This window comes from Microcebus murinus, chromosome 28, assembly GCF_040939455.1.
Source record: "Microcebus murinus isolate Inina chromosome 28, M.murinus_Inina_mat1.0, whole genome shotgun sequence".
Classification (NCBI taxonomy): domain Eukaryota; kingdom Metazoa; phylum Chordata; class Mammalia; order Primates; family Cheirogaleidae; genus Microcebus; species Microcebus murinus.
The window spans coordinates 1,787,713-1,800,706 of NC_134131.1; the positions used below are offsets into that span (position 1 = coordinate 1,787,713).

General features: G+C 62.6%; 1 protein-coding gene across 1 annotated transcript; it reads right to left on the reverse strand.

Annotated features, from left to right (window-relative positions):
- Positions 1-6,623: 6,623 nt before the first annotated feature.
- On the reverse strand, positions 6,624-11,605 carry DOK3 (docking protein 3). The gene is made up of 5 exons (XM_075998435.1): positions 11,251-11,605; positions 9,645-9,950; positions 7,905-8,004; positions 7,608-7,780; positions 6,624-7,530 (listed from the first exon to the last, which is right to left on the reverse strand). Exons 1-5 carry the CDS (start codon positions 11,314-11,316, stop codon positions 6,838-6,840), a joined length of 1,338 nt encoding a protein of 445 aa, XP_075854550.1. The 5' UTR covers positions 11,317-11,605; the 3' UTR covers positions 6,624-6,837.
- Positions 11,606-12,994: the final 1,389 nt, after the last annotated feature.

Here is a 12,994-nt window from a genome sequence, read left to right on the forward strand (position 1 = left end):
CCACGCCCGCGAGCCCCTCTCAGCCGGCGGGACGCCCCGCCCAATTCCTCCCCCTGGTCGCCGCCATCCGCTTGGAGCCCACGACGGGGGGCGGGACCACAGGCCACGCCCCTCGTGGCCACGCCCACCAGCCCTTCTCGGCCGGCGGGACGCCCCGCCCAATTCCTCCGCCCTGCCGCCGCCTTCCGCTTTGAGCCCACGGCGGGGGGCGGGGTCACAGGCCACGCCCACGAGACCCTCTCCGCCGGCGGGACGCCCCGCCCAATTCCTCCGCCCGGTCGCCAGCGGCTGCTCGCGGGGCGGGGCCTGCGCCGCGCACGCCCCGCGGAGACGCCGCCCGCGCGGTCCCGTGCGCCCCCTGCTGGCGAGTGCCGGGACGCGGCCTTCCCGCCCGCGCGCCTAGCGCCCCCTGCCGGCGAGTGCCGGGACGCTGCCTTCCCGCCCGCGCGCCTGGCGCCGGCCCCCTCGGAACCCCCGTTTCCTCCTTGGAGGGCGAGACGGCGGTCCCGCCCCTCAGGGCCGCCGCGAGGCCCCGGGTTGCAGGCGCCGCCGCTGGCGGCTCCAGGACTCCTACATCCGGGGGGAGGGTTCGAGCGGGGAAGGTTGAGGGATCTCGCCTACTCGGGAGGCAGAGGCGGAGGATCTCGAGCGCAGGGGTTCGAGACCGGCCTGGGCACCCTTGGGAGACGCTCCGTCCCCGCCCTCGCCCTGCCAAAGCTAGATTTGCAGAACGCGCTCCCGAAGCCGGGAAAAACACGGCCGGAGGAGAGGGAGCCGGAGGGGCCCTCAGCGGTGCCCGGAGCCCGGCCTGTGGGCCTGCGCGCCCTTGCATCTACCTCAGGGCAGAGCCGGCGCCCACCGCGCCGCGCCGGCCACGGGCTGTCCCTCCCCACTCCAGAGCGGGCGGCGTCTCCAGTGGGGCGTCTCCACCCTGCACTTGGTTGCTGCTCCTGTCCGCTCAGCTTCCCCAGGACAAGGCCGGAAGAGTTTCCTTAAAGACGCTTCTGACCCGCGTCCCTCTGCATTCAACACCCCTTGAGGGCAAAATTCCCCTGAGGAGTCGCCTGTCTGTCCGTGCGTCTCCACTTGGTTCCCTCTGGGCGTCCCCGCTTGTCCCCACCAGTCCTCTGGGATCTCTCTTTTCAAAGTTTCCAGGGCCCTCGGGTCACCAAGTGAATGGGGTCGTCGGCTTCCACCCTGCAGGAGCGGGCCCATCACTCCCTCTGCCTGGAGACACCGTTTCCCCCGGCTCAGGGCTTCCTCCCGCCCCACCGGCCTCTACTCCTACCTTCCCACCCTCTCTGGCGGCTCCTCACCTGCCTTCCGCCCGCCCCGGCCACCTGACCTCTCCTCTGTCCACACTCGCTCCCCAAGGCCCCACGCTGTCCTGTGGGGTCGGCTTCCCTGACACCTTATGCCGGGGACTCCCGAGTCATATGGCCAGCCCTGGCCTCCCCCCAAGAATTCCAGACCCCAACCCACAGCAGCCCGTCTGGATGTCCGCTGGAGACCTCCAACCCCTCACGTCCCAATTCACACGTGCGGTTTTCTTTTTTTTTCTTATTTTTTTTTTGAGACAGAGTCTCGCTCTGTTGCCCCAGGCTAGAGTGAGTGCCGTGGCGTCAGCCTCGCTCACAGCAACCTCAGACTCCTGGGCTCAAGCGATCCTCCTGCCTCAGCCTCCCGAGTAGCTGGGACTACAGGCATGCACCACCATGCCCGGCTAATTTTTTTATATATATATTAGTTGGCCAATTAATTTCTTCCTATTTATAGTAGAGACGGGGTCTCGCTCTTGCTCGGGCTGGTTTCGAACTCCTGGACTCAAACAATCCGCCCGCCTCGGCCTCCCAGAGAGCTAGGATTACAGGCATGAGACACCTCGCCCGGCCACACCGTGCGGTTTTCTCACCTCCCAACTTCCTCCTCACCTCGCGATGCCGCTGTCACCCTCCATCCGACTGGTTTAGCGGGAACTATGACGTTATCCTTCCCTTCTCTTCTCCCTGCCATCCCCCAGAGTCTGCAAATTCTGCCTTCACGATGTTTCACACCTAATCACTGCTGCCACCGTTGTCCCCGCCACTGTCGTCTTGTGCCTGGGCCCCTGTGCCAGCCTCCTCACCGTGCTCCCTGCTCTTTCCCTTGCCCTCTCCAAGGCCTTCTCCACACGGCAGCAGCCAAAGTGGCATTTTCAAAGCAGAACTTGCACCGTGTCACCCTCAGCGTTAGGGTTCCAGTGGGTTTGCTTGGGGCGACTGGGGCGGTGGCTCTTCCCCCTCCGTTCAGGTCTCTGCTCAGGTGTGGCCTAATCCGAGGCTCTCCTGTGTGCTCTCTGGGGCAGCCACTCGAGGCCCCGGCCCTGCTTTATGGTTCCCTAAAGCTCTATTTTTTTTTTTGAGACAGAGTCTCGCTTTGTTGCCCAGGCTAGAGTGAGTGCCGTGGCGTCAGCCTCGCTCACAGCAACCTCAAACTCCTGGGCTCAAGCGATCCTCCTGCCTCAACCTCCCGAGTAGCTGGGATTACAGGCGTGCGCCACCATGCCCGGCTAATTTTTTCTATATGTATTAGTTGGCCAATTAATTTCTTTCTATTTATAGTAGGGAAGGGGTCTCACTCTTGCTCAGGCTGGTTTCGAACTCTTGAACTCTTGGCCTCGAGCAGTCCGCCCGCCTCAGCCTCCTAGAGTGCTAGGATGACAGGCGTGAGCCACCACGCCCGGCCCCCAAAGCCCTTTTCACTGTCTGACATTCTAGTAGCATTCTTTCATTGCCCTTTGTCCCCATTAGTGTGTCAGTCCCACGAGAGCAGGGGCTCGTGTGTCTTGTCCACTGACATCTCCCAGTGCCTGCACATAGCGGATGTGAATGAACAAACGAAGGAAGGATTGAAAGAGTGAAACGGCAAATGAGCAGAGAAAGGAGCGGCGGCCTGGTGGCCCTCCAGCAGAGAGGAGGAGCCCAGGCCCCCCTTCCTTGGGGCAGCGCAAGACTCCGAGCGGGACCCAGCCAGGAGCCTCCCGGCACAGGCGTCCCTGGGCAGGAACGGGACCTGGATTAGGACACGGTGCCCCCTGGTGGCCAGGACTCACGCAGCCTCCGTGGTCTGGTTGGAACCACGCGGAAACCACTGGGAAACGGAACAGCTTAGATCTGTGATGAAGGAAGGACGTCAGGCCAGGTACCCAGAGTCCTGGGTTGCAGTTCTGGCCACGACCCTGAGTCTCTGGGTAATCCTCAGTGTGTCCTGGGATCTGCTGAGCTGGCAAGGGCTGGTGGTGTGGGCTTGCCGCCAGGAGGAGGAGTCCGCTGCAGCAGCCAGCCTCTTGCACATCGGGAAATGCCTGCGCGAGTGAAGCTAAAGCTGAAGCCTGCCTGCCCGTGGCCGCACACACCCTAGAGGAGCACTGCGCGGGGAGCCCTCCTTCGTGTAACTTCCCTTCACACGTGGGATTTGGAGATGCCTTTCAGACATCCAGCTGTCTAGCGTGCAGCTAGATTCCTAACAGTGGGGCCCAGAGGAGGACTCTGTGCTGAAGCTACACCTCTGGGAGTCAGAGTCTCACTCTGTGGCCTGGACTAGAGTGCCGTTGGCATCAGCCTGGCTCACAGCAACCTCAAACTGCTGGGCTCAGGCGATCCTCCTGCCTCAGCCTCCCGAGTAGCTGGGACTACAGGCATGCGCCGCCATGCCCGGCTCATTTTTTCTATGTATATTAGTTGGCCAATTAATTTCTTTCTATTTGTAGTAGAGACGGGGGTCTCGCTCTTGCTCAGGCTGGTTTTGAACTCTTGACCTCGAGCGATCCTCCTGCTTCGGCCTCCCAGAGTGCTAGGGTTACAGGTGTGAGCCACCGCGCCCGGGAGTCAGCATTTAAATGGTGTATGGAAACCCAGAGGGTGTCTTACTTAGGGCAGCAGTTGTCAGCCTTGCATGCACACTTGGACTGAATGGAAACTGAAAAAACAAACACTGACGTTCAGGCCCCACCCACCTAGACTGATGAGGTCAGACCCCTGGGCAAGGGCCATTTTTTTGTTGTTGTTGTTTTTTTTGTTTTTTATTATTATTATTTTTTTTATTTTGGCATATTATGGGGACAAGGGCCATTTTTAAAGGCTCCCAGGTGATTCCTTGTGTAGCCAGGGTTGAGTCACGCTGTGTCTGAGACTAGAACCCCAGGAGGAACTCCCACCAAGGGACAGGAAGGACCGGGAAGGAGAGATCTCGAGGTAGGAGGAAAACCAAGCACAGGCAGTGTCTCAGGGGGGCTGTCAGATGCTGCTGAGAAGGCGGGGGTCCAGGTCTCTTTTGTCTGGGGAAACAAGGAAGTTGGTGACTCTGATAAGGGCCCTGTAATGTTGTGGGTCAAAGGGGAGACTGGAGTGAGGGGAGAATAAGAGGCGAGAAAAGTGGAAATGAGAGTAATTGAGGACTCTTGAGTTTCGCTATGACAAGGAACAGAGAAATGGGGGGGGTGGCTGATGGGAAGTGTGAGGTCAAGGGAAGGTTTGTTTTTTTCCTTTTCCTACAGGTGTGTGCCACCACACTTGGCTCATTTTTAAAAATGTTTTTTTGTAGAGTCAGGGTCTCACTACGTTGCCCAGGCTGGTCTTGAACTCCTGGGCTCAAGAGATCCCCATGCCTCAGCCTCCTGAAGTGCTGGGATTACAGGTGTGAGCCACCACACGCTGGGAAGGTTTCTTTTAAAATGTGAAATCAGGCCGGGCGTGGTGGCTCACGCTTTTAATCCTAGCACTCTGGGAGGCCGAGGCAGGAGGATCACTCAAGGTCAGGAGTTCAAGACCAGCCTGAGCAAGAGTGAGACCCCGTCTTTACTGAAAATAGAAATTATCTGGACAATTATAAATATTTATAGAAAAAATTATCCGGGCACAGTGGAGCGTGCCTGTAGTCCCAGCTACTCGAGAGGCCTAGGCAGGAGGATCGCCGTGGCCGGGGCAACAGAGTGAAACTCTGTCTCAAGAAAAAAAAAAAAAGCGAAATTATAGAGCAGGTTAGTGTGTGGCTAGAAATGATGATGATGGGGATGGTGACAGTGATAGTAGAATAGAGGGGGAGAGAGGAGACAGCTCGGTTTGCCAAGCTCCGAGGAGGTCAGAGGAGCCGGGATCAGAGCATGTGCAGGAGACAACGCTTCTGCCGGGGGAGGGGCAGAAGCCAGCACACTTGCAGATGTGGCAGTGGAGGCTGAAGGTACTCATTCTGTTGAATGCTATTTCCCCAGTGTGTCTGCACGGTGACAGGGGGTGGGGACAGAGAGGAGGAGGTTTGAAGGTCTTGGGTAGGAGAAAAGCTGCCACTAAGGCCGGGCGCGGTGGCTCACGCCTGTAATCCTAGCTCTCTGGGAGGCCGAGGCGGGCGGATTGCTCGAGGTCAGGAGTTTGAAACCAGCCTGAGCAAGAGCGAGACCCCGTCTCTTATATAAAAAAAAAAAAAAAAAGCTGCCACTCTAGGGCACAGGGTCCTTGGGCAGCAGGACGAGCCTGCCTGTCTGAGGCTGGCGGTCACAGTGTCAGTGAGGATGCAGTAGCCTGCTTCTATGAACCCTGGCTCTGCGCAGCTGCCAGGGTGCGGACACAGAGGAGAGTGTCTGGGCTTACCCGAGACGCTGGGGCTTTGCCAGACAAATAAGATGACAGGAGAGAGAGGAGCAAGGGAGTGACTCCAGGGATGGAGCACAGAGCCTCAGTGGGACCAGCAGGGCCCTGACGACAGCCAGTCGGGAAAGGGTCACTGTCGGTCAGCGTGGCTGGACAGAAGCGGTCTTGGTTGTGCTAGAGGGAATGCGCTAGAAGGAGAGGAGGTGGCCAGAGGAGGGTGCTGGCTCCCTGAGGACAGAGCGAGGCTGTCCTGAACACAGCGGTGCCCCAGCGCCTGGCATGGAGCAGGCACGCAGCGAAACCCTCCTGAAGGAGAATGCCCGACTGTCATTTCATCTCTTTCCTTGTAGTTTCCCGGAGGTGTCTGCAAAGTGTCTGAGTCTCAGCAGGGAACGAGTATTTTGTGTGCTCGTCCGTGAAAGCCCTTCCGCCCTCCCGTGCACCGGCTCCTCGCCAGCTCAGGCTTCCTGGTCTCCAGCTGGGCTCATGCGAATTTGGCCTCCACCCTGCTCCTCGCCTGAGGGTGACACCAGCTCCTCGCAGGCCCCCAGGGCCTCTCATGCTCTGCGCCCTCCTCTGCCCCCCCCACCACCCGTGTCCCCGCTCTCCTCCTCGCCTTTGGCCTAGGTGGGTCCGTCGTCAGCCTAGAAAGCCCGGCTTGCTGGCTGCCGGTGGAGCCCTGCCTGCCCCCCAGCTGCACGCAGAGGCCCCTCCCATGTACCAGGCCGGCGGCTGCCCCCCTGCCGACTGCCATCTCTCCGTGCAGAGACAGAGGGAGCCGGCTGTCTACATGCTGTCCATCTGCTCCCGTGGATTTGAGCCCACGGGTGGCAGAGGTCAGGCCTGGGTCATCTGTGTCCCTGGAGCCCAGCACAGGGAACTGGTGTGTGTGGCAGCAAGTGTGAGCGAGGGTCTGTGTGCCCCTTGAGGGACCCCGAGTACCCTGCCAGGAGGGGGAGCGAAGAGGTGCGGGCTGTGGCCACGCGGAGGATCGAGGGGGGCTGCTCTGGGGGCTTTATTGTCACAAGTCTGTACACTGTACGTGGCAGGAGGGAAGGGCAGGGGTGGGGTTCCCCTCCCAGGCTTCCCGCCTTGTCCTGCAGGCCAGAGCAGACACAGGGCTGTGCCACAGATGCCCACTGTCTGCCCACTGGCCCACCCTCCTGTCCCGGGGAGAGCGCCTGTCTGCTCCGGCTGCCCCTCTGCACGGTGCTCAGGGCCGCTCACAGGGGGCAGGGCCCTTCCTCCGCTCGCGACTCAGCAGCGTCACCAGCTTGGCCTTGAAGCCCGCCTGAGCGCCAGGGCGGCCGGTGCCCCCTGCCTCGTCCAGCTCCAGCTCCAGCAGCCGCCGGTACTGGGCCTCCAGGCTGCTGTCCTGGGCCGGGCCGGGCCAGGTCGGGTCCTCGCTGCTGTGGCACACGGGGCTGGCCAGGGGGCTGCGGGCGCAGGGGCCTTCCTGGGGGTCGGGGCTGGCATCGGGCGGCGAGGGGCCGGCCTCGGGCGTGCACAGGTTCTCGTAGAGGTGCTCGGCGGCGGCCGGGGGCCCGCTGGCCCGCTTGCACACGACTGCGTACAGCACGGGCGCCGCGGGCTCGCCCGGCGCGGGCCCCAGCAGCAGCGGCAGGCTCTGGGGCCCGGAATCGGCCAGGCGCAGCCTCCTGGAGGTGGGCGGCTCAGGCCCGGGCGGCGGCACCTCCTGCAGCTCTCCAGGGGGGTCCAGCGAGGGCAGGGAGGTGGCCCGAGGGAGGGGACAGGGCCTGGGCCCGGTCAGCCCCGGCAGCCGCTCCCGCTGGCGGGCGATGGCGGCGGCCACAGCCCCGCAGATGTCGGGGGCCCGGGGGCTGCTGAAGGCGAAGAGGCCCTCGCCCGAGTCGCAGCGGCGGCCAGCCTCGAAGGAGAACACGCCCTGGCACGGGCGACACGGCAGGGGTCAGCCACCGGAGGCCCAAGGCGCTGCCACCCCCGCAGGGACCGGCACCTCACCTTGTCGGAGCCGAACTTGCGCAGGAAGCGGTAGGGCCAGCTGTAGAGGGCCTGGGGGCCGGCCCGGTCCCTCAGCTGGATGGCGTCCGGGCCCAGCACCAGCAGGTAGGGCCCCTTCAGCAGGCAGCGGGCCGCGGCCTCCGTCCTCTGCACCACCACCGGGAACCCGCCCGCTGCGCAGGTGGCGAGGCGCCCGTCAGCCCCCAGAGCCCTGGCCCCGGGTGAGCCCCGGCCCCGGGTGAGCCCGGGCCTGGGTGTGGCGGGCTGAGGCTGCCCTGCGCCCCCCCATCGACTCACCTTCCTGCCAGGAGGAGTAGATGGAGTTTTCCTCCATGGGGACAGGGCCCCTCCTGGGAGACTCAGCCGGCCCTGGTCCTGAGGCAGACTCCCCGGTGCCCTGGGGAACAGGCTGGAGTCAGGGGTCAGGATCCCAGGGCTCCATGGCAAGCAAGGGCATCCAGGGACCCGGCGCCAGGCCCGGCTCTGCCCTGACGCACTCCATGAGCCCGGGCCCTCCCACCTGTGCCCCGCTGCCAGACGGGGCTGCACACACCCACCCCGCTCCCCCTTGAGGGTGCTGGGCGGGGGAGAGGTGCTGTGCCTGAGGGTGTCCGAGAGCTACAGATCCCTGGGCACACCAGAGATGTCCCCACCGCCCTTGAGCTTGGCGAGGGACAGGCTCCCTGACAGCTTGGAGGAGAGAAGAGGCAGGATGGGGTGGGGGTGAGCAACACCCCCCGACTTCCTCCCAGTCAATGCAGCCGCCTGCCCTGCCCCTGCCCCCTCTATCCCTCCCTCCCCCGCTCCGTCCCCCTTATCCGCAGTCCTCTAGCATGTCCTGACACTCTGACCCTCAGCACCTCCACCGTGACCCTTGGCTCACGGTAGCAAGGCCAGGTGCAAATGCAACAAATGCAACAGCTTCCTCACTCGTCCCCTTATCTTAGTGTGTTCAGTACATTCGCAAGGCTGTTCAGCCGTCACCACTATCCAGTTCCAGAAATGTTTCGTCACCCCACGTGGGAGTCCTGGGTCCACGAGCACGCACTCCCGGGCCCTCCCCGGCCCAGGCAGCCACATCCTGTGCCCTTCGTGTAAATGGAGTGGGACACAACGTGGCCTTCTGTGTCTGCCTCCTTTCACTTAGCATTGTGTGCTCAAGGTTCAGTCTTGTCACAGATGTCCCCATGTCACTCCTTGTTGTGGCTGAACAGTATTCCACTGTGTGGGCGGGCCACATTTTGCTTATCCATTTGCCAGCCGGTGGCCATTTGGGCCGTTCCTGCCTTTCGTCGATTGTGCATGGTGCTGCTGTGAACATCCGTGCGCGGGTTTTGTTGGAGCCCCTGTTCCAGTTCTCCTGGGTACGCACCCAGGAGTGGAACTGCTGGGTCATGTGGCAACTTGCAGTGTTTGAGGAACCGCCAGACTCATTTCCTTTGGGTGCATCACAAACCCCGGGAGGTTTCACCACTGTCGGAGCCTGGCTTGAACCCTCCCAAAGGCTTTTCCTTCCAGAATGAAATCCCAGAGCATGCACAGGGCCCGAAGCGGTTCCAGCGGCTCCCACAAGCTCCCGCCTGCTCCTGCCCACTCGGCCATGCCAGTGCCCTCCTCCTGCCCCGGACACTGTGTCCTGCCTCCAGGCCTCTGCCCACACTGCTACCTCTTCACGACCACCTAGTTCACTCCTCTACCTACCTCTACCTAGGTCACGGCCCCTCAGACCTGCCTCGTGGGCTCCTGTGTGTCATCAGGGCCGCCGTCCCCTCCCCGGAGAAGCCTTCCTTGACGTCCCACTGGCGCCGGCCCTCCCCCCTCCCCCCCCCCGCCACCCCCTCCCCCCCCCCCCCCCCCCCCCCCCCCCCGCCGCCGGCTCCTGGTCTCCAGCACAAGCTCGCTCATGGCCATCTGAGAACGGCTGCTCGGGTTCCTGGGTTGTGTCCCGGTCGTGGGGGCGCTGGGCAGCGCTTGTGGAGCGACAGGGTATGTGTAAGCATGGACGAGGGGGGGATGAACAAGGAGCCGCTCGCTCACCGGGAAGGCCAGCTGGCAGATGGGGCCCATCCAGGCCTGGCGGTGCTGCGCGGCCAGCAGGTGGCTGCGCTCGGTGGTGGTGAGCAGGAAGGCGCCAGTGTCCCGGGGGCAGCTCTCGCCGTCGGCCGGCAGCACGGACACGCAGTCAGCCAGGCGGATGACCCGCCGCTCCCCACGCCGGCCAGGCCCTGTGGACCTGTCACCCGCCGGCCCCGGGCCGCCATCCCGGATCTCCCAGCTCTCCAGCCGCGCCACGCCGGACGGGCCTCCTGCGTACAGCAGAGCCCACACCTTCCTCCAGGACTTCTGGGGGAGAGACGAGGGTGGGAGAGGAGGCCCTCCCGTGGTTACTCTCCCTGCCGCTCGCCTCGGCACAAGCTGCTCAGCAAACACTCCCAGCCACTCGGGGTCGGGGGGGAGGCCTGGCCAGGGCTGGCTGGGGGGGGGGGAAGAGTCTGTGCCTGGGGTGGGTCAGTCCCGGGTTCAGATCTCACCCTGCCCTTTCCTAACTGTGACCTCCTCCATAAGGACCAGTGTCTTTGCCTCTCAAAAGGCCATGAGAACAGGAGACTGGGGCTGCTCCTGGATTATGTCTTTAAAAGATCTAGTAGTTGTCCGGGCGCGGTGGCTCACACCTGTGATCCCAGCACTCTGGGAGGCCCAGGAGGGCGGATTGCTCGAGGTCAGGAGTTCGAAACCAGCCTGAGCAAGAGCGAGACCCCGTCTCTACTAAAAATACAAAGTAATTAATTGGCCAACTAAAAATACATAGAAAAAATTAGCTGGGCATAGTGGCGCATGCCTGTAGTCCCAGCTACTCGGGAGGCTGAGGCAGGAGGATCGCTTGAGCCCAGGAGTTTGAGGTTGCTGTGAGCTAGGCTGATGCCACGGCACTCTAGCCCGGGCAAGAGAGAGACCGTGTCTCAAAAAATAAAATAAAAGGCCTAGTAGCTAGGACAGACCACTCGATACTGCCATTATATTGGTTCCTCCTCCTCCCCCAGAAAGGGTGCTTGGGCCACCGGCCACAGTCTGGGGTGGGCGGGAGGCCTGAACCTCACATTGGCAAGGAAGGAAACATGCAAATAACTCTGAGCAGAGGAAGCCGCCCGTTTATCTGCCTGGGCAGCAGCTGCAGCTGGGCTGCGGGGGTGCAGGGGCTGCTGCCCACAAGAGGTGACCTCCTCCCTCCCAGCACTGGGAGCCACACACTCTGCTGCATGGCGGGGGTCCCGTCTGAGGGCTCCTCCGCAGGGGCTGCTGCCCACAAGAGGTGACCTCCTCCCTCCCAGCACTGGGAGCCACACGCTCTGCTGCATGGCGGGGGTCCCGTCTGAGGGCTCCTCCGCCCCAGCCCCAGCCCTGCTGAGGGGCCTCAGTGGCACTGACAGAAGGGTCAGGAGGCCGTCGGGCTCTTCCCAGCTCAGAGGTTTTGATTCCTAGGTCTCCCCCGCTCCTGTGTTCCCTGTCTTTAAATGAGGCCGCCTTGGCCCCCCAGGCTGAGAACCGGGCCCTGCTCCACCCCCCGGCCTGGCGTGGCCCCCGCACCTGACGCCCTGCCCAGGTCTCGGGTCTGGGGGAGCTGTCCGCAGCCGGGACCCCTCACCTTGCCGAACTTGACGTGCTGCTGGTAGAGGATGCCGTCCTTGACGGGGACCTCCACGGGCTCCATGGCCACGGCCAGGCCACGGGGCTGCCACCGCGAAAACCTGAGGAGACTGGTGACAGGCTGGACGGGAACTCCTCAGACTTCCCCTTCTGGCCACTTCCGCTCCCTCTGTCCAGAGGCAGCTGCGGGGTGGGGGGAGGGGAGCCCCGGCTTCAGCTAAAGGGTTGAGGGGCAGCACACGTTCCTCCCGGGGGCCCTGGCTGGCCCCAGGTGCCCGCATCTGCCTGGAGGAGCCTCAGGGCCCCCGAGGGCCCGTAGCCGGGCCTGCACCTGGTCAGCTGGGCGTGAGCGTCTGACCGCAGGCTGGCTCCCCTGAGTCACGGGCTCTGACCCCTCCCCCCGTCCCACCCTGCAGCCTGCGACCTGTGTTCCCCACACCCACCTCGCCAGGACCCTCTTCTAGCCAGACCCAAAAGCTCCTGGCTTCCCCACCGAGTCCTGGCTTGAGAGTCGCCGGCCTCGCTCTGCTCTGCGGGGCTCTGCTTCGTCTGAAATCGCTCTGTTCACTGGCTGCTCCTCGTCCTCGTGGCCGCTGCCTGGCGCCTGCCTCAGTGTCTCCCCAAAAACCACTGCCTGGAGCGGGCCTGCTGTGGCCCTCTCCACCAACCCTAACCAGCCGTCTGGACCCCCCTTGCGTCCAGCCTGGGCTCCTCAGCCTGGCGCTCAGGGGCTGGTGTTCTGGCCTCCGCCTCCCCCGCCCAGCCCCTCCAAGGCACCGCCTGGGGAAGGTGGGCTGCCTCAGGGGCCCTTGGGGGACGAGTGCACGCCAGGCACCCAGCCACATGGGCTCCATACCCTAACGGTCCCAGCCACGCGAGAGCAGGTGGCATACCCCGCTGGGCCCCTGGGGATGTCACATGCTCTTTTAAAGCTGTGAGTCCTGGCCCGGGCAGGGTGGCTCACGCCTGTAATCCCAGCACTCTGGGAGGCCAAGGCGGGCGGATTGCTCAAGGTCAGGAGTTCGAAACCACCCTGAGCAAGAGCGAGACCCGTCTCTACTATAAATAGAAAGAAATTAATTGGCCAACTAATATATATATAGAAAAAATTAGCCGGGCATGGTGGCGCATGCCTGTAGTCCCAGCTACTCGGGAGGCTGAGGCAGGAGGATCGCTTGAGCCCAGAAGTTTGAGGTTGCTGTGAGCGAGGCAGATGCCATGGCACTCACTCTAGCCTGGGCAACAAAGCGAGACTCTGTCTCAAAAAAAAAAAAAAAAAAAAAAAAAAAGCTGTGAGTCCTGCCAGGGGCCCATTTTTTGCCTCACTTTGCAGCAGCCCAGAATCGGGGCTCCCTGTGTGCATCTGAATTCTGGGAACACCGTCCTGTCATTCACTCGGTGCCATCTCTGGGAAAGAACGTGTGAGACCAGGCTGAGAAATGCCACTCGGAGGCCATGTATTTTGCCAGGAAATACACTTTTTTGTTTTGTTTGGGGAGATGGAGTCTCATTATGTTGCCCAAGCTGGTCTGAATCTCCTGGGCTCAAGTGATTCTCCGGCCTCCCAAGTAGCTGTGACGACATGTGTGCCACCACACCCAGCTGTGGCCAGGAAATACTTTCTAATGGCCTCCGGCACCTGACTCTGTGCCCATGGCAGCCCCGAGTGCCAGCAGCTTCAGATGCCATGTCTTTTGCATTCTCATCGCCGTTTCAATGATGAGGAAATCAGAGTTCAGAAA

Bases quoted from the DNA above. Each gene is read 5' to 3' on its own strand.
- DOK3 (XM_075998435.1), bottom strand. From the start codon at position 11,316: ATGGAGCCCGTGGAGGTCCCCGTCAAGGACGGCATCCTCTACCAGCAG. The intron at 9,951-11,250 runs GTGAGGGGTCCC...TCTCTCCCCCAG, and splicing joins AGCACGTCAAGTTCGGCAAG to AAGTCCTGGAGGAAGGTGTG. The intron at 7,531-7,607 runs GTGAGGTGCCGG...CGCCCGTGCCAG, and splicing joins GCAAGTTCGGCTCCGACAAG to GGCGTGTTCTCCTTCGAGGC.